Raw genomic sequence first — 20,931 nt, 5'->3', positions numbered from 1 at the left:
ATTTTAGCAGAATTTTAGAGTAAAGAGTAGTGTATTAACTTTAAAGGGCAATATTCTACACCATATATTGGTTTCACAAATTCTCACCTAAGTCCTATTTCTCTCTCTCTCTCTCTCTCTCTCTCTCTCTCTCTCTCTCTCTCTCTCTCTCTCTCTCTATATATATATATATATATATGAACAAAGCTTGGCTGCTGAACAATTAGTAGTAGTTCATGCTAAAAGCCAACGTAGCAGCTCTGTCCAGTTTTTTTTTTTTTTTTTTTTTAAAGAATGATTCAGCTTGAAAAGCCAATTGGATATGCGTCAAACCAAAGAGCAGCCACATTAACTTTTTAGCAGAGAACTAATGCTAATTGGTCAGTAGCCAAGCTTTATTCTCTATGTATTACGAAATACTTGTGTTGCTTTATATGATTCTTCATTTGTATCACATGTCACTCATTCCATTATCATCGACACCCAAAGTTTCCTTCTTTCTAACTATAAGATATGTCATTGGCAATTTGGCATGGTTTCATTGTCAAATTGGTCCCAAGTATTACACAAGAACTTATGACAAAAAGAAGTTGCAAACTACTCTTAACACGTGTTGTTGACAATCACTCACACGCGTAAATAATTATTTGTCGGTGATCATTACTCAAATACTCATAAGTCTTCTAAAATTACAAACGATTGCCACTCATTCGCATGCATCAATGGCTGTCAGAGAAAAAAAAGTCTCACAACTTATCAACGTCTAACGGTCACTTTCGCGCGCCCGAGCAACTATAGCAAGGCTCACGGCACAACTTTGGGTGGGTCAATTTGGGTACGGGCACGTACGGCCCAAAACGGATTCTGGCTGCCGGGATCGAGCTAGATTAAATTCGCACGCAAAGTCAAGAGGCCCATTGAATTACAAAGTCCCAAAAGCTCAAAGGAAATCCCGCAGAAAAAGAACAACTTTATCACAAGGACACACAGAGAGCGGGGGTCACTGAGTCAGCTCAGCCCAGCACAGCGGAGATGGCAAAGCAAGAACCGAACTCCGTCGTCTCTGATCTCATCGGCTTCCTAAACGCCGCCCCCACCGCCTTCCACGCCGTCGGTAAAAAACCCAGATCCCCTTTTTATTAAATTTCAATCCAGAGTTCGTTCTTTTGTTACTTTGTTGAATTTGAATTTTGAAATGTGGGTTTTTGTTTTGTTTTTTTTCGATTTTCTGAGCTTTGCTATCTGCTTCGATTTCTCCTGCAGACGAGGCGAAGAAGCGGCTGCGAAGCGCGGGCTACGAGCAAGTTTTGGAGAGGGAGGATTGGAAATTGGAGGCTGGTAAAAAGTATTTCTTCACCAGGAATTACTCCACCATTGTTGCTTTCGCAATCGGTAAAAAGTACGATTAGTTTCTCCATTGTTTTGTATTTTGGACGAGTTTCCTTGCTTGTTTTTATCGGAATAATCTCCTTTTAATGTCGAAAAATTCGTAGGGAAAGTGATGGAGTTAAAAGTTTTAATCTTTTCGGTGTTTAGTTGTTTGGAAAGCTAAAGTTTGTATGCGGTGTGTTTGTGTGTAGGTATGTTGCTGGAAACGGATTTCATATAGTTGGTGCTCATACTGATAGTCCTTGTCTCAAATTGAAACCGGTTTCCAAGGTATTCTCTTGATTTATTTGAATTTGAATTTGATTGTTACGAAAACGAGATGATATGATAACATTTAACAAATGGATACGGTGTGGAAAATTTTGAACGGTTTGGGAATATGGGCGGGTTGTGCAGGTAGCTAAAGGCGGGTACTTGGAAGTGGGTGTCCAAACATATGGCGGTGGCTTGTGGCATACATGGTTCGACCGTGACTTGACAATTGCTGGAAGGGTGATAGTAAGAGAAGAAAAGGATGGCTCTGTTTCGTATTCGCATAAACTTGTTAGAATTGAGGAGCCCATAATGCGGATCCCTACTTTGGCAATTCACTTAGACAGGTAATTACACTACGATTTATGACTGCTACTGAAATATGCATTGACAATTCTATTTCCTTGGCTTGATTAGTTCCGCTTTCTCATTTTCGCTAAATGTATATTTTCATTGTCTTTTGGCAGGGATGTTAGAGATGCATTCAAGGTGAATGCCCAGACGCATCTTCTTCCTGTCTTGGCAACGGCAGTCAAGGTAGTCTTGGAATTACATACATCTTAAACACTGTTATACCCATGCCCATTAGACCTAACGAGGATGGTATTTAGTTTTTGAAAGTGGAGTAACTAATGATTTTTCTTGCATAATTTATCATAGATTAGCATAAATTTTTCTTCCTTTTCGATTCATTGTTGCTTTCTTTTACCCAAACAAACTAATTTTGTAGGCAGAGCTCAATAAAGTGGTTGCTGAAGATGGTGAGGCTGATAATGATATTCAGACTTCTGGAAAGAAATCTAATGAGAAAACAACCTCAAATGCCTTGAAGCATCATTCACTTCTATTACAGGTTAGTAATTCTGAAATCTAGGCTTTCTTTTCGACATTGGAGGATCGATTGAATTTTTGCTTGATTTCAAATTACATGAACAAATTAATGGGATAATAAAGCAACTATACTCTTTAGATGGTTTCAACTCTAGGTATCCTCTTATGGTAATTATATTAATTTTCTCTTCCTTTCTTCCAGCTACTTGCAGATCAGCTTGGATGTGAACCGGAACGTATCTCTGATTTTGAATTGCAAGCGTGTGATACTCAACCAAGCATAGTAGCCGGTGCAGCAAAAGAATTTGTTTTCTCAGGAAGGCTTGATAATCTTTGCATGTCGTTTTGTTCTCTAAAGGTAAGAGAATTTTTTTTTTTTTTTGAGTTTTTGTTTTGGGTTTTTCCCTCTCTCACGGTTTTAATTGTAGGCTCATACTGTGTTCCCTACTGTTTATTACCCATATTACTTTGAGACGGTATATTCTCCTCAGTGGTGCAGTTTATGTAAATCGGAGGAGGAGAGTGTTAATCATGTTTTTGTCCATTGTTCTTACTTGATACAGCTGTGGTGGAATTGTTCAAGGAAGTTAGATCAAGTTGGGTTATTCCAAAGGGATGTTTTGAGCTTCTAAGCACCAAGTTGGAGGCTTTAGGAAAGGGGAAGAAAGCTAAAGCTTTGTGGGGCTGTTTGGTGTTGGCAGTTTTTGGAACATTTGGTTGTAGCGTAATAGAAGAATTTTTGAGGATTATAAGGGAGTGGAAGTAGAGAAACTATAGGGTAGAGTTAGATACTGGACAGCCCTCTGGGCATCAATTTCGAATGAGTTCAGGGATTATTCTCTTTCTTATATAGTGATGGATGTGTTAGCAGCCGTAAATTGAATTTGGTTCAGCTTAGTTACTAGTAAAGTAGTCCTACTTGAAAGGTCTTAGCTAGTTTTCTTGTTGGTGGATTTCTTATCCACTTATTGTGGTTCTAAATTGTGGTTTCAACTTGGAGCAGCTGCTTCTTATTTCTTGCTTAATTGTTTACTCCCAGGCATTGATAGACGCAACATCTTCTGATAGCAACCTTGAAGATGAGTCCGGCGTTAGAATGGTGGCTTTGTTTGATCATGAGGAGGTTGGATCTAATTCCGCCCAAGGGGCTGGTTCTCCAGCCATGTTAAATACTCTTTCACGAATTACACACTCCTTCACCACAGATTCTAAGGTAGTGAATCTTCGATGTCCTTTTACTTGTACAGCCACCCTACCCTGTTAACAAACACATCAGTAACTCTGTTTTCATCTGGCAAAGCTTGTTGTTATACACTGCATTGATTTTTTCCCCCTTTTTCCAGCTGCTCGAGAAAGCTATTCAGAGGAGCTTTCTTGTATCTGCTGACATGGCACATGCTTTGCATCCTAATTATATGGTATGTTTGTTTGATAAGTAATAATTTTTCCAGTGCTGTTAATTTGGCTCCATACTTACAGACGCATCTTTTCTCAGGACAAACATGAACAGAATCACCAGCCCAAGTTGCATGGCGGACTTGTGATCAAACACAATGCAAATCAACGCTATGCAACCAATGCTGTCACTGCATTAATATTCAGGGAGATAGCAAGGAATCATAGCCTTCCTGTCCAGGTCAGCCACTCCCTACTTTGGTATTCTGGTTGAGAAAACTAAATAGCACTCTGTTAACGTCAAACTTTGGCAAGAGATAAATGCAGGACTTTGTGGTTCGTAATGACATGGCATGCGGTTCAACCATCGGTCCCATTCTTGCAAGTGGAGTGGGAATACGAACAGTTGATGTAGGTGCGCCGCAGCTGTCAATGCACAGCATACGAGAAATGTGTGCTGTTGATGATGTGAAGCATTCCTACGAGCATTTCAAAGCCTTTTTCCAGGAGTTCACTCGTCTGGATTCCAAGATTAAAGTGGATGCGTAGGTCTACAGTCCTGTATTCTCATCTTCTTCAGAAGCTCATACGAGAGGGGTTGCTTTCGGAAGTTCATGCGAAAAGGAGTCTGCTAGTTGCTCTTGTGACGTCTTTGCTCTAAAGACGGATTCAAACGTAGTAATTGAACAAGCACCACCAGGGGTTCTTCGCGTTTTGGATTCTGGAGGAGCCCCAATTTCTTTAGTTTTGTGTTCCTGCATTCCTGTTTCATTTTATTTAGCAATTTCCTCAAAATTGATGCTGTTACGTCGTTCAGTTAATTGTTCGGGTACGTTATAGCGGGCATGTACCAAATCCAAAACGATGACATGATGTTATGTGTTTTAACTTTTCCACGTTTCAATTATACTACCGCTACAGTAGCGTACCCAGTGCAAGAAACCCTCTCCCATATTGGGGTGGATTTTTTTTGCCGAACTACCATGTCAACTGAATTGCCAACTATATGATTTTGTGCCAATCAGTATTGGCACAGTATGGTATTGAATCGAAATTTTATGGTACGGTATTGGTATGTGATACCATTATCATGGTATTATCATACAGTACCAAAAAATAATAGATAATTATATAATGTATTTATAATATATGATACATCTATATATCACTTTTATCATCCTTAGCTTGCCTTTGAAGAAGTGTTTGGCCTCTGAAATTTGGTAGACTGTTCTAGGATTTGATCGCACTTTAAATAAAATCTAGGCCATTGATTTGATTTTAGAAAACTCATAATTTATGTTTTAAGAAATAACATACAGTATATTTTTATTTTTTGAAGTTTAGATCCACTTTCAATTTTGTTTTCGATGTTTTAATAAGTAACATACAGGACGTTTTAAGAAGTCCCATCATGCCAGCAGGGACTCAAAGAAACAAATCCTTGTTTCATGTGGGCAACATATGGGAGCGGTAAACGACTTTCATAGCTCAAATACACCATCACGCAGCGTCCTGTGCCCATGAAATAAGAACATGTGAACAAAGACTTACATGTCGTGCGACACTACCGTAGTGGTGTATCCGTGCCATGTAAGTCCTCACTTAAATGAGCGTCAAACTTCCAACTAGTTTATGCACAACTATTTCAGCAGCAATCTTTGCAATACAAGTAACGAGAGAAAAGCATCGCACTACCACTGTATTGTTCAGTAGAACTCCAAGAAAGTAATCAACAAAATTAAACTGACTGAAATCCGTAATTCTTATTTCACAAGTTACTCCTTTCATTAAACTCTCAAGAGTTAAGACAGCAGCCGGTACTATCAGTTTGAAATTCAACAGAACATGGGCAGAGTCGGCAGACAACGTGCGGACAATCGCATATTCAATCGTATGTCAGAAAGTAAATGGACATAAATAAAAAAAGAGCCAGGACTGCTGGATAATATATCCAAGCTAAAGGCAAAGGGACCCTGTTCTACGAAGAGAGCACTTTATGAACCTCAGAAGTGACCTCTTGGGGAGGCTTCTCCGCTTTAAGATTGGCAACAATGCCTTTCTGGGAATAATAACCAATAACCTGCATATCCAAATAATGAGCCTCGTTACAGACAATAATGACGAGAAATGAAAGCATATGAAACATGAATTGGTGTAACAAACAAGCAGGTTGAAAAGCTATCCAACTAAAACAAAAACAAAAAGACGGGGACCGGAGCAAATAATGTGACAATTCGCAAAAGGATATCAGCCCAGAAACAATGGCTAACATCTCTCTGCACAACCCTGAGACATTTCAAGCACATACTGCCTTGGGTTTTTAGAATATCACAGACAACTCGCTACGGTTCTACAAGAAAGTATACAAGTAAAAACAGATACTTAAAAAAGAAAACACAAACATAATCATCACCTCCCCAAATGGGGCACCTGAATATGAATACAACAAAAACACATTTGCACGAGAAAACTAGCTAATAAATTTTCACAATTCTAGAAACAAGGGATACTTCACTAATTATTTTCTCATCCAAATTTTCAAAGAAAATGTAAGAAGCCATACTGGTTCAGTTTGCTTGTGAAATGCTTCCAGCCTCGATTTGAGCACAGGTGCAGTATCATCCTTACGCTGAATCAGAGGTTCTCCAGTTACCTGAACAAAATAAGAAGCAAGGGAAGCATATGCTATTCAGCACAAATTCGCCAATGAGTATAATTGAAGCTCATGCTGAGTATACATACAAGCAGATTGACATAACACTATAGGCTTAGCTACTAAAATTTAAATTCCTTGTTCATTACATCCGACATTAAAATGCCTTTTTTTCTTCTCACAGCAAATATTCTTGCCTCTCTCTTTTAAGATTCTTAGATACACAAACAATGTTTTTCTAAGACCAAAAAGAAAGATGCTGCCCCCTTACATCATCAACGCCAGGAGTCTTGGGTGGTGCAAATTTTGTGTGGTAGGATCTACCACTGGATGGGTGTATCCAGCGACCAGTAATCCTCTCTTCCAAGATTGCATCATCGACTGCAAAGTTGAGCACCTTATCAATTTTAGCACCCTGCTTTTTCAGCATCTCATCCAGCTGCATTAAAAAAAATACAATACTTTTAGAGCACGAGGCAACACAAACACGATAATTTTGAAAATATATCAGTTGCAATGTATAATCAGATTCCACAGTACGCAGACCTTCTGTGCTTGGACCACAGTCCTTGGAAATCCATCAAGAATGAAACCTTTCTGACATGAAGGCTTCTTCATTGCTTCATCTATGATGCCAACAACCAAGTCATCAGAAACAAGCTCTCCCTGAAATATAGGTACATTATACCATATCAGAAATTTATTGGGTAATATAAGAACACAGTTCAAAGAAAAAATCTTATGGCAAACCAACATACAAGGAGAAGTTTCTACCTTGTCCATAGCCTCTTTAGCCTTAACCCCAAGAGGAGTCTTAGCAGCAACAGCGGCTCTCAACATATCACCAGTAGCCAAGTGGCATAAGCAATACTCATCCTTAATTATGGGTGATTGGGTGCCTTTCCCTGATCCGGGTGGGCCTGCACCATACAAATTTTAAGATTACACACACGAAAACATCCAAGAAGAGAAAGAAGAACTCCTTCCATGGAAATCTAGCTAGCAAACTGTGAGAAGAACATTCTTTAAGCCTCAACCAAATTGACCCTTCATGCATCATAACCGAAAGAAGCAACGACATATCCAAAACTCACAGCTTTTCCCTATCTTCCTTCTCGAGGAGGCGAAGGTGGGGATAAAATCTCAATTTAGAACATACATATTGACAGACACACACAGGGATACCTACATGAGTATGCAATGTATTAACAGGTGGCATGCCGGCATGCCAGAATTCGCCAACGTGACATCCTTTGGGAACGAATGTCTCAGCATTTGGCTGCATAATAGAGAATACAATAGCAAGAGAGAGAGAAAGAGAGATGAATAAAAAATTGAGCACCATATCCGTTTGCATCTTAAGAAAAAAACAACACCACAAACAATCCGAATCAAACTCTCAAGCATCCCGAAACCCCATTGGTTAGTAAAGGGAATTAGCTGAAAGACATAATTAAACTAATTCAAGCAAATTTCAGCAACATTATCTTCTACCGTAGTTATTTTCTATCTGTTTCAACTTTTGATTGGATTTTCCTACATTTTCTCACTAACCAATCAATCAGCCAGGAACGAGAACCCAACTCGAAACAATAGTTCACACATAAATTCTCGGATCTGGGTTGTTCTTAAAAATCAAAACTTGACACGAAATTGAGAACCAGAGGAACAAAAATAAGAGCTTTAATGGAGAATAGGGAGTCACCGATGAGAATGACGCGCTTGTCGGGCTTGGTGGAGCACTTCATGCGGCGGAGGAGCTCGGTCATGAGATCGACGGAGGGCACATCTTCCAGGTTCGCTGCTGCCGCGGAGCTGCCCGCCATGGCTGACTGTTTCTCTCTGGTTTTAGGGTTAGGGTTTTCTCTCTCTAGAATAACGGTAAGGGTGGGCGAAGAGAGAGAGAGAGGAGAGGGTGTTGTGTGTTTAAGCCCTTAAGGTGTGGGGTTGGTGGTGCTTGTGCTTTGTTCGGACTTCGGATCCTCCAATGCTTCAAACTCAAGCAGCCGTTAGGCCAGTTATACCTACCAGGTCTGTTAATTACCTGTTTACCCCTGTCCCTTGGATCTGCTTTGAAATTTTTTTTTTTCCTTTTTTTTTCTTTTTTTCTTTATGATTTTGATAATGAAATATATTCTAAATGGGCATTGGGCTAACTACAGAATGAGTCGGCATAATATAATATTTTGAGCACCATCATTGACAGAAATTTGGTGACTCGCTATTTATAAATAGAGATATACTAATAGACCGAAATAATGATAAGAGATTTTGAATGGATATTTGACTAACTATATAATGAGTCATCATAATATAATATTTTTAACGCCATCATTGAGGGTAATTCGTTACTCTTACTTACAAATACAAATAAATACTAACAGAACAAAATAATGAATTTTAGAAGAAAAAAAAAAGGCAGTGCACTAACTCTAAGGAGTCAAAGGACAAAAAATCAAAGTCAAATTATGATTTTCTTAATTAGCTTAATAAAATATAGAGAAAAAGTCAAAAGCTTTGATTATTTATTTTTCTTGATAATATACTTTTTACATCATGCGAATCTGGCCCATGCTTTATGATGCAATCCCGTTGAATTATTAGACAATTTGGGGGTATTAGAAAAAGAAAAAGGAAAATGTCAAAGGAAAAAAATAGAATAAAAAGCCGGGGAGAATTTTGACTTTAACACATTTCTTTTTTAAAGAAATTGTTCCAGGAAAATTCAATGACAAGGAATTGCGATGGTGAAATAGCAACAGCAGTTGAGAAACACAGATCACACACATCCACCAAACAAAACCACGTGAAATCGATTCCACCGGTTGCTCGTCCAGCTGCAAACTTCCGGCGGATTTCCGGCCGCAGCTAGGAGTCGAGCTTTCGAGCTTCAGTTCAGGCACAAAATGAATCACATGTCAAGCACAAAACATTTAACCATAAACACGAACAGCTTTATAGAGCTAAATCATTGGCGAAAACCTACATTGAACTACAATTTCTATTGTCTGCACAACTTGATCCTGACAGCCATAGAAACAGCCAAAAAAACAAAAAAAAAACCGACGTTGATATAAAATTCAACTTGGGATAAAAGTGCAACTAGAAATGTTATTACTACATAGAATATTAGAACATGGTTTATACTGATAACGTAGAAACCCACTACGAAAACTGTAGACATCGAAACAACATAATGGCAGCAAGCCGGGATATATCCACATGCCCCTCAGGTGCCAATGACAATGTTGATTGTAATTTAGTCGCTGTCTTCACTTTTTGATTTCTTCTTCTTCTTCTTCTTGACATCACTGGCAGCCTGTATATCGTCTCCATTATCATGTTTGCTCTTCTTCTTCTTCTTCTTGGCTGTTCCATCCTCCTCGGCATGTTCATTATTCGCATCCTCCATGGGTTGATCCTCCTGATCCAATTTTCTCTTGTCCTTCTTCTTCTTCTTTTCAGACTTACCCTCGGCGGCATCTCCATTTGTAGTGGCAGCTGGTTCATCCACAGCCATAGCATCACCATTATCTGCAGCTTTTGATTTCTTTTTCTTGCTTTTCTTCCCGGAAGCTTCCTCTGTTTCCATCTCTGTGTCTGTTACATACATATAAACTATCAAAATTACACGGCAGAAAGCAAGCCTACCAACATTTTACATCAAATCAAAGGTTAATCCTAATTCTCATATAACATAATTGACAGATTCGTGACCAGAAATACAATATATTCCTATGGTTGTATTAATGTCGTGTAAAAAACTCTTAAGATTCTCTCAGTTACACACCTTTGCTTTGAGTGCTCTCAATTGCAGATTTCATGACATCAATGTTTTTGCGAGGTGCAACACCCTTGTCATAAAAGTCAAGTCGCTCCTCAACTTGCTCACGGAGCTTCTCCCCAAACACAGTACTGCTACTATCTGCATCACCGAAGGTTGCAACAATATTATTTATGCAGAAATAAACTGTAATACATAAGAAAAGAAAAGTTAGCCAGCCATCACTGTATGAGGAAGGCTGAAACTCACCTGCAAAGCAATCAATGCGAGAAGCAATAGAGCACTTGTTTGCAAGATAACGAGCCATTCGGCCCTTGTTACGTGCGGATGCTCGACCAATAAAAGATGAATGGAATATCAGTCCATATTTGGGTGTGTTTCCCCTGGTTTTTAGTGCCCTGCAGAGAAGAACAAAAGAGTCAACCTAGGGACGTAAAATGAATCTAGAGAGCTTTTTGTTACTTGTTTCTTGTCATACAGAAACAACTTTCATGTAGCATCTTGAGGGAAAGGGAGAGTAAAAGCACCTGAAGAGAGCCTTTTCTGCACCTAGGATCTGAAGGGTAGAAGAAGGGCATTTAGCCAAATTTGTAAGACTACCAGCATGAGAAATCAAACGCGCTCCAACTACTTCACCAATTAAAGAGGCCAGATTGGGTGCAATGTCGCTCATTTTAGAAACCAGATAGTCATAAAGCCTTTTCCTGTACTCAGCTAGGTCCATCACCTTCTGTGCAAATTGCTGAACGTTCATCAAGTCAAGTGGAGACAAATCTTGGCCTGTGAAAAATTAAAACAAAAATAACAATAAGAACGATGACTGAATGGATAGAGAAACAGATGAATGAAGGGCACGTATTATGAAATCCTACCCATGGATGCTTTGGCGGCTTCTATAATCTCCTTTGCCTTATCTTCATCTCCAACAAGGTCGGTTAAATCTGATAGATGGTCTTCAGACAGTGTTGACTTGTCTTTAATATATTTTGACACTTTAGCATAGAGATAATTGTCATTGACGATCTTCACCAATTCAGGAAAATGCCAAGAGTACCATTCTCTGCAGAGAAGGAATGAACAAGAATACACAAAAATATTATCTATTCTTTCAATTATTCAATCTTTAAACCCATGCTTTGCCGACATAAATTTGTAAACGGTTCAAGGTAAAATCCTAATTCATATTACTGAACTGAGAATATGCCAGTGCACGAATGCCAGTATCAATACCTGACTCTCATGGAGAAGGAATTGATATCCTTATCAAGGGTATCCAGAAGGAAGATTGCTTGAATCACCATATTGTCAACACGGTTGACATTGAACTTGACCTTGGCCCTGCTGTAACTGTGCCCTAGACCAAGCTGGGCTTTCTCTAAGTCCCCAGGCTAGGGTGAGGAAATAACGAAAAATCAAAATTAAAAGATACAAATTCTAAAGGCTATACATCTTAAACCCACAGAAATATAGCAAACTAGAGCACGTATGAATTTAATATAAACAAGATAGGATGTGTAGAATTCAAACCTTTAGACTCTTGAGGAGCGTAACAAAATGTAATCGCACGCCACGAATCAACTCAAGGACAAACTCATTACTTTGGCATGGAATTTTAGTCTCTTCGAATATGTGTGACCCGATCTTAGGTTCAGAAACTCCCAAACTGAACTTTGGCTTCTTACCTTCCTTGACTTGTGGGAGATTTTTTTCCAAAAATTTTCTTAGTTCATCAGTCATAACCCCTGAAACGAAACCGCAACAAATAAGTAAAACCCTTTGTGTTCCTCACCACACCAAATTAAAAGAATAAACTTCATTTAAACACACCAAGCATCCAAGAGAGGCAAAAGTATTCTTCAACTATCAACATTAGTAGATTATATAATCTATTAACCCACTTGAAATTCCACATATGCTTTACGAAACACACTAGCAAGTTTTCCGGAGCAGAAATGAGAAGGGAACAAAATGAACTTGCGTACCTTAACACAACTAAGCAGCTCATATAGTTAAATACCTAATCAATAGGATCAAAGCTCCAATATCCTATATTTTTGCAAGTTTCGCTAGTTTTTCATGTAAAACTGCGGAACCGGTTAAGTTGTCTCAAAATTTTCTACATTTCTTAATAATCGATAGCGGAAATGTAGATATTCCAATGCAGCAACAGTTAATCAAAATCCCAATACATGCATAAATTATTTGCCTTCAATTTCCTATCAACCAAACAACAACAAAAATCACAAAAACATAAAAATGTTCAAATTTAAATAATCAAACAGAAACAAAAGCAATCAAAAACCCTAAAAGAAACATGCTTTCATTCTCTACCTTCAGAGACTGAGTTGCATTGGTTAAGGGCGTCCAGGGCCGACTCAAATGGGTCGAAAGCTGCGAGCTGGACCACCTTCCCGAACCGGTTGATGTCCGAAATGGAGCCCCGGACCGCCTCGGTGTTCTGCCCGATTTGGTCAATGCCATGAGCGAGGAACAACGAGTAGCCTGAAGCTGATTCGTAGAGCAGGTAAAGCGCCATCGAGCACTCGAAACAGCGGCGCTTAGGGCTTCGGCTTTGTCCGTGGAACCCTCACTTTCTCTCTCTAGAACTGTCAGAATCGGCGGTGGAGAGAGAGGGGAAGGAGAGCTGCAATTCGAGAGGGTTAGGGTTTAGGGTTTTTTCGGTGAGGAAGAAGTGTGCTTTGCTTTTGTAGGTGGCGGCAAGTCGTTTGGTCCGTTGGATGTGTATACTGGGTTTAAAGCTTGGTGAATCTAACGGTTGTGAGGTGTGGGTCCCGAGTAGTTAGCTTGGACGTGTGTGTAGGGTGGTGAGGATGATTTGGGTATGTTTGGATAGCCGCATATTTCAGGACTATTTGGGAATTGGGTTTCTTTAGACAAACTGAGGATATCTATATTCCGGATTAATAATGTAGTTGGAGATGAATTTCATACTATTTTATACGGCACGTCTTGAGTTCGATCTTTGGCACTGGTAAATCACAGATGGTGGCCAAGAAGAGGCTGAAATGTCTCTATGAATCTTCTCGACTCCTAGAAAAATGAACTATAAAGCAAAACCACTAACTGATTCCATTTAAAAAATAATAATAATAAAGTTCTAGAAAAATGTTGGTACAAGCGTAAAAGGTGTTCATTTTGTCAATGGAAGTTCAAGGTTTAAGGGGTGAAAACTACCTCTCGATCTCTTTTTTGTTTTGTTTTTTGTTTTGTTTTTTGTCTTAAATAATCAAGTAATTAACTATTACAAAACCAAAAGACCGTTTAGATTCTCTCTAAATCGTCAAACCGAGAAAACCAAACGGCTCAGTAATAGTTTGGTTTGAGTTTGGTTTGAGTTTGGTTTTTGATTTAGTTTATTCTCTCATTTTAGTTCAAACAAACTAAACCGCACCGCACCGCTTACAGTTTACTGTAACTATAACTTGAAAGATAAGATTGATCTAAATTGGATTGAATCACCTCTGCTAAATTAATTTTTCACTTTTACGATCAAATCACTACAAAAATCGTCATTTTTCTTTTCTAGACACCAATCTCCCGCACTCATATTTCACCTACTCTCATTTTCTTCACATCAAAGTAAACCATTACAAATTTACAACAGTGGCACCCGCCATAAACGACATGTCGTCTCATTCGTCCTGTTCCGTAAAATTCTCGAAGTATAGCTCTCTGTAATCGCCGATTAGGGCAATCCAACGGCACTGCGTAGGGAGAAGAAGAAGAAGACCAACCAATGCTTCAACAAATTCAATAGCATCAAATACTTATTCAAATCAAAGAACCAGGTAAAACCAATCTCTGACCCTCTTACTTCTCAATCCGATGCTTCGTTTAATTTGCTTAAAACTAAAGCAAAAAGCTTCAACATATTTACTGAGCCGCCATGGAAGCTTGTATTCAACCTCCACTGCAAAACCCACCTCAAAGTTCTCGAATTTCACCGACCCACAACTTTTTACGGCCTCTTACCTCCAAAAATCATGTGGGTTGTCCTCAGATTCCGCCATTTCAGCTTCCAAGAAGCTCCAGATCGAACCCACCGCCACCCACCACCCTGACTCGGTACTGAGTCTGTTCAGAGCGCACGGGTTGACTCGGAGCCACATCAAAAATCTAATCACCAAACGTCCGGGGTTGCTTTTGGGCGATTTAGACAGTAGCATTGGACCCAATTTGGATTTGTTCAAGTCATTGGGGTTTTCGGGAACCAGCCTTGCGAAAATGGTTGGCAAAGAGCCTCGTGTGCTTGAATGCAATGTGAAAACGGTGTTTGAGTTCTTTAGGAGTCATGGATTGAGTGAAAAGGATATAGCATCCTTGATGATGAAGCTTCCTGCATTGTTTGTATACGATGCAGAGAAGATTTTTAAGCCAAAGATTGAGTTTTTCAGGTCTTTGGGGCTCTCAGAGATTGAAATCGCAACGATTTTGTCCAACGAGCCTTATGTTTTAACTAGGAGCCTTAAACACCACTTCATACCGAGTGTTAAAGCACTTAGGCGGTTTCTTGGCAGTGATGAGAATGTGCTGAAGGCTTTAAAGGGATACTACCGGATGCTTGAGTGTAATTTGGAAAAGTTACTTGAGCCGAACATAACATTGTTGAGGAGCCATGGTGTGCCAGAGTCACTGATTGTGAAGATTTTCATGATTCAGCCAAAAACACTGCTTCTGAGGAATGCAGTGCTCAGTGAGATTATTGATTATGTTAAAGATTTGGGTTTTGAACCTAATAATCTGCTATTTGTTTTAGCTGTTCGGAGCATGGCAGTGATGAGTACAGCGCTATGGGAGCAGAAGTTGGAAACTTATACAAGTTTAGGTTTGTCGAAAGATGAGATTTTTGCAGCGTTCAGATCGCAACCCATGTGTATGATTACTTCGGTGAAGAAGATCCATCAATTGATGGATTTTTTCGTGAATAAGTTGAATTTGAAGCCGTCAACGGTTGCGAAGCATCCAAACCTTTTGCTGCTCAGCATGGAGAAGAGAATTCTTCCTAGGTGTTCGGTTCTGCAACTTTTATTGTCACGGGGGTTGATAAAGGAAGACATTAACTTCCCCTATGTGCTCAAACTGACCGAGAAGGCTTTCATGCGGAAGGTAATGAGCAAGTATGAACAAGTGGTTCCTGACATTGTCAAGGCAAATAAAGGCCAGATAGAATTTCAAGGGTTTCCGGTTCCCGTAATATGCAAGTAACAATGATGAAATTGAACGATTGAGCTAGTCCAGAAGGATCCCGAGTTTATTAACTTCATCGTGTTGGCTGTGGATGCTGATCTTACTCATTGGTTGAGAAGTTAAAAGGGAACAAGAGCAAAATATCAACCGGTTGTTTTGCCAAGAAACCATGTTTCAGGATAGTAATTTCTTACATGCTGTGAACTCACCGGTAGACATTGTATGTGAGACTTCAAATTTCAATTTATTCAAGGATGTCCAAGTTTGTGAAGCCTTGAGTAGGAACTACACATTTCGAGCAATGTTATGGTCTCTAAACTGTATGATTACTCTTTACATTTTCATTTGTTTGTCTTCCTCTGACTCATTTTGCATTCTGTTTTACTTTGTTGTGGGATTTCAGTGCATCCACGCAGATGTTTAGAGGTGGTTTAGCGTTTGTTTGTGTCATGGCATTAGATGAAGAATATAAAAAGAGAGACGTAACTCACCCAATTGTTTGATTAGCGTTTGTATGTGTGCACTGTTATAAAAATCTCTGCCTAAAGCCGCCTAGGCGGCTGGCCACCGTCCCGATTAATGTCTAGGCGTTTGAAAATTAAGAAAGGACGCATAGACCATCTGAGGCACCCGCCCCGCCTAGGCACTTGCCTAGGTTGCGACTCACTTAAACAGAAAATAGATAATTTTCAATTTGCATTTATTTATTTTTTCAATAAATTATAAGAGACTTGTTGAATATTTAAATGAGAACACACTATATTCTTGTTTCCTATGTTTTCATTATGTTCTAATACTTCATAATACATATGTCATTCTATTTTGTAGTTATGATAAAATTATATATATTTTAAGTATAAACAAATACTTATTTACATGAAATATAATGAATTTACTTAAATCCGTCTAGTTCGCCTAGGCGCTAGGCCCCAGCCCGCCGCCCGAGTAGCGTCTGGCGTCTTTTAGAACTTTGTATGCTTGTTTGTCCGCCTGCACACACAGATGGGCCCCCTGTATTTTGGTCCCAACCACTCCTCGTGGCCCAACCCATCAGTGTCTATTGCCCATGCGGTGGGCGGGCACAAAAATCTCTCCTTGGTTAGGCCTTAGTTTGGTGGCTAAAGCATTTCATGACTTTAAGGGCCAAAATGGTGGTCTATTTGTGAATGATGAACCATGTCCATGAGAGCTCTTAAGGCAATGCGCATACAGATGGGCCCTCCCCTGTATTTTGGTCCCAACCACTCCTCGTGGCCCAACCCATCTGTGTCTATTGCCCATGCGGCGGGCGGGCACAAAAATCTCTCCTTGGTTGGGCCTTAGTTTGGTGGCTAAAGCATTTCATGACTTTAGGGGCCAAAATGGTGGTCTATTTGTCAATGGTGAACCATGTCCATGAGAGCTCTTAAGGCAATGAATGCGAAGGGTAAATGTTCTTAGTGATGATGGTAAAAGCAAGGGCATATATTTCATTCTTCAATAGCATATGTGACCTTTAATCCCATCATCATCATTTAGGCAAAGTAGATTCTTTTTATGTGTAACCACTACACCAATTTGGAGCATATAGGCCACTGCTTTCCACAACATTAGAGTGTTTTGATTTCTTATGTGCAAGTAAATGTAAAAAAAAGTCGTGAAACAGACTCATTTCCTTTCTTTTCGTATCCATTAGTGACAAGTAAATTAGCCCTAAATAGCTTTTTAGTCAAAACGGCTTCCGAGATTGATATAACTCATATATAACTCATCAGTGTGGTCTCTGATAATAAAAGTCGACAAAAGTGGTTCCTGAGTTTGTCCACTAATAATTATTTTGGTCATTCTGTGAAAAATTTGTCAATATCATCGTTAATGTGTTACGTGGTTGTCCACATAACCATCTTTTTAGGGTATTTTTGTCAAACCAACTCATTCACTTAATGAAAATATTGATAGATTTTTTAGAGAATGACCAAATGATTTACGGTGGATAAACTCAGAGATCATTACCATCAATTTTCATTATCAAAAACTAAATTGAGGATCTATGCAATCTCAATAACCATTTTAGCTAAAAAATCGATGTTTCTTTATTTTCATTTTGATGATAAAGTACTTTGCATAAAGATATTTGGGTAAATTACATAGTAGCCCCTCATGTTTGATATCTATTACAACCTTATACAATATCTTTAAAACATTTCACTTTCATACCCCACGTACTATTTTATTTCAAAATAATACATCTGTTACATTTTCTATCTATTAATCCGTTAAGTGTTGACGTGGCTGCCACATTTATGCCACGTGGGTGCCAAATGTGTGCCACGTGGCAAAAAAAATAATTTTTTAAATTTTAATTTTAAAAACCCCACCCCCATACCTGAACCTTTAAAAAAAAGAAAAGAAGAAGAACCAAAAAACTTGGAACCCTGATCCCATTATCCCCCCCGGGGAACCCAAATCCCATAACCACCACCCCCTCTGTGAAACCCATGTCCCATATCGCCACCCCCTCCCCCCCCCCCCCCGGCAGCAAAGTCCAGATCTCAGCAACCCCCCTCCAAATCATCTTCCATCCGTCGCGCGCACCCATCTTCCACCTCCTCCTATGCACCCATCTCCACCTCCTCCACGCACCCATCTTCCGCTCCCCCAACCCGAGCCCAACCAGTAACCCAGACAGAAGGAAAAAAAAAAAACTCAACGCACCCACCCTCCACCTTAAATCCACACTCATTGGGGAAGACGGGATCTGGGTTGCAGGGAAAGGAAAATGGGTTTTTTTTTTCTTTTCTTTTCTGGGCTGCAAGTAGTGGGTGCGGAGGAGGAGGTGGAGGATGGGTGCACGGTGGGTTTGGGGAAGATAGGAGGGGGAAGAAAGGGGTGGGTTGCAAGGAAAAGGGGGTCGGGGAAGATGAAGATGGGTGTTTTTTTTCCCTTCCTCTTCTTCTTCCGGGTTACACGTTGGGTTGGGGGGGGTTGCGGGTTCAGCTTTTGTTTTTGTTTTTTTTTTAAATTTTAATTTAGAAGATTCAAGTTTTTTTTTTTAAATTAAAAAGTTTTTTTTTTTTTGCCACATTTGGCAATCACGTTACCACTTAACAGATCAATGGATGGAAAATGTAACATATGTATTATTTTGAAATAAAATAGTATGTGAGGTATGAAAGTGCAATATTTTAAAGATGTTGTATGAGGTTGTAATAGACCTCAAACCTGAGGGGTTACTATGTAACTTACCCAAGATATTTCATCATGTCATAGATCTCTTCCACCAAGGTCACTGGATCAATTGATCTGGACCTTTAAAATTTCATTCAACGATAAAAAATTATTATTACTTTTAAAAGATCAAAATAGGTGGGTTGTTAGATAAAATTTCAAAAGCTTAGATCACTTGATCCGGTGATATTCGTCGAAGATATCCGCTCATGCCTAAAGGTAAAACCAATAATTGGTGATCCCGATCTCTTCTCATTCCAAAAGGTGAAACCAATGATTGGTGGTCCCATTTGAAAGGCAAATATGAATACGATTTATGGTACCGTCTGTTTTTGTCATGACCACTAGATCTGACCATGCAGGATGCAGGTATGCATCCCCAACTATTAGCCTTATCCTTTTTATTATTATTATTATTATTATTATTATTATTATTATTGTTATTATTATTAAGGGACGGAGAAATGTTCGAAATTATTACAATAATTTAATAAATGAGGGAGTGTCAAATTCAAGACACATAGGTGGAAATTCAATAACTTATTGATTCCTCATTATTAGTTATTACATTATAAATTCTTACTTCACTGTCATTACATGTGTAAAACCTAATCTGGGCCAAGAAGTCTAACAAGGAACCTGTAATCAGGGTTTCATAGTAAGGAACTGTAATGAAAAGTTCCCGGTACTGTTCATTTTAACGAAAAACCATATTTTTACACCAAAAAGTTAATCATGATATTATTCACTTTACCTTTTATTTTATCCTTATCGTTAAAACTCAAAGTTTTCAAATCATTTTCATTAGTTTTCCTTTCATATTACGGACGGTGAGAGTAGGACACAACATATGTTCTATACATATAGGACCAGCACCTTAAACAGGGATTTCGCTTCACTGTTCACAAAACGAGATAGCACGGCATTATCGTGTTGCCGTATAGCGCTATAAGGAATGCTACGTAGGCAATACATAATTATCATACATGTGATACGAGGGTACTGTCCATTCCGCTCGAATAGTGAAGCGGGGTCCCTCTTATGATTTCTTTCCAATTAGGGTCACTGGATGTCGTATAGATTGGGTTCTTTTCCCACTCAACCTTCTGTTTCATGGGGAGCCCTCATCTCACACTAACTACTCGCATAATTTATGTGGGGTTTCCATTTTTGAATCATACACATACTTCAACCATGACATTGAAATCATCAATCTTAATAATTTAGCAAGGACGACTCCAAGTCAACAAGGCTCTTCGCTTCACAAGGGTTGGCCGGAGGCAGGGGTACGAAGCCCTTTTGCTTTGCAAAAAGATTGTTTTTACACCTCGAACCAGTTACCTTTCGGTAAAAAAGGAACAACATTTCCGTCGCGCTAAGGCTCATCCTCAACAGTTAAGCAATCATATACGTAGAAATAATTTGTTTCTTGCACTTTCTTCAAATTATGCAGTGCACCCATATACTGATAATTTTTCCGAACGATTGACACCAAAAAGTTCTCTTATGTTATCATCTTAACTCCAGAGAAGAGTATTCGAGCTAAAGTGTAGAGAAAAAACACATTATCCTAACCAACTTAGCTACGCTCAAATACGGAGTAACTTTAATATGTTTGATGGTCATAAAATTGGCACCCACCACTAGCGTATGTCATAACTGTAATCTGCTGTAAACGTGGATAAGGACTTTTAAATCCTTCAGCAAACAGCAAAAGCAAATCCTTGCATGGTTTCTAACCTTATTTATACACACACCACACATTCATTCGAAAGTGCTACTTGCAAGTTGTATTGACTTGGTCAATCTTGCAAGTTCTTGGCATTGTTATTTATCTCTAAGATTACCTAGCAGTGTTTAAAGCTGTGAAAATTTGTTTAGGGTTGCTCGTCGGTTCGAAAAAGTTAATATTTCGTCAATCCGCATTCGAAACGATCGAAATTTGAGTTGCGAGTTTTCTGTTTCAATCCAATACAACGTGATTAGTTAGCAGTGCTCAGTAGATTTGTATGGGCTTCGTCTGCTGCTGGTTTTGGTTTGGCACACAGCCTGCAAAGTTATGGTAAGTAGCAGTCACAAGTTACGAGGACATGCATTCCTTTTACCAGTTTACCCTTTTCTTTTACATATTTTGTGTTCACAGTCGAATTAAAAGAAGAAAACTAGCAATGCTCACATAATTTATAAAGTTCTTCTTATTTGCTTTTTCGACTTTCAGTTTGGTTACAAGCTC

The 20,931-nt window shown here is 39.1% G+C and overlaps 4 protein-coding genes across 4 annotated transcripts; 2 read left to right on the top strand and 2 right to left on the bottom strand.

Moving 5' to 3' along the window:
• Positions 1-710: 710 nt before the first annotated feature.
• LOC126626084 (probable aspartyl aminopeptidase) lies at positions 711-4,753 on the top strand. Its single transcript, XM_050295282.1, has 11 exons — positions 711-1,093; positions 1,243-1,378; positions 1,560-1,638; positions 1,765-1,967; positions 2,088-2,157; positions 2,351-2,473; positions 2,654-2,809; positions 3,491-3,664; positions 3,795-3,869; positions 3,947-4,087; positions 4,174-4,753. Exons 1-11 carry the CDS (start codon positions 1,012-1,014, stop codon positions 4,393-4,395), a joined length of 1,461 nt encoding a protein of 486 aa, XP_050151239.1. The 5' UTR covers positions 711-1,011; the 3' UTR covers positions 4,396-4,753.
• Positions 4,754-5,590: 837 nt separating this feature from the next.
• LOC126626085 (adenylate kinase 4) lies at positions 5,591-8,481 on the bottom strand. Its single transcript, XM_050295283.1, has 6 exons — positions 8,205-8,481; positions 7,274-7,419; positions 7,046-7,165; positions 6,771-6,938; positions 6,410-6,499; positions 5,591-5,926 (listed from the first exon to the last, which is right to left on the bottom strand). The coding sequence occupies exons 1-6, from the start codon at positions 8,323-8,325 to the stop codon at positions 5,825-5,827; spliced, it is 747 nt and encodes a 248-aa protein (XP_050151240.1). The 5' UTR covers positions 8,326-8,481; the 3' UTR covers positions 5,591-5,824.
• Positions 8,482-9,567: 1,086 nt separating this feature from the next.
• On the bottom strand, positions 9,568-12,970 carry LOC126626820 (nucleolar protein 56-like). Its single transcript, XM_050296222.1, has 8 exons — positions 12,615-12,970; positions 11,811-12,025; positions 11,514-11,671; positions 11,156-11,343; positions 10,811-11,063; positions 10,533-10,681; positions 10,290-10,424; positions 9,568-10,099 (listed from the first exon to the last, which is right to left on the bottom strand). The coding sequence occupies exons 1-8, from the start codon at positions 12,817-12,819 to the stop codon at positions 9,759-9,761; spliced, it is 1,644 nt and encodes a 547-aa protein (XP_050152179.1). The 5' UTR covers positions 12,820-12,970; the 3' UTR covers positions 9,568-9,758.
• Positions 12,971-13,897: 927 nt separating this feature from the next.
• LOC126624965 (uncharacterized) lies at positions 13,898-15,835 on the top strand. The gene has a single exon (XM_050294029.1). The coding sequence runs from the start codon at positions 14,130-14,132 to the stop codon at positions 15,507-15,509; it is 1,380 nt and encodes a 459-aa protein (XP_050149986.1). The 5' UTR covers positions 13,898-14,129; the 3' UTR covers positions 15,510-15,835.
• The last annotated feature ends 5,096 nt before the right edge of the window (positions 15,836-20,931 follow it).

The sequence above is a fragment of the Malus sylvestris genome, chromosome 6 (genome assembly GCF_916048215.2).
Source record: "Malus sylvestris chromosome 6, drMalSylv7.2, whole genome shotgun sequence".
Lineage (NCBI taxonomy): Eukaryota > Viridiplantae > Streptophyta > Magnoliopsida > Rosales > Rosaceae > Malus > Malus sylvestris.
This window is presented reverse-complemented; position numbering and strand designations above follow the sequence as displayed.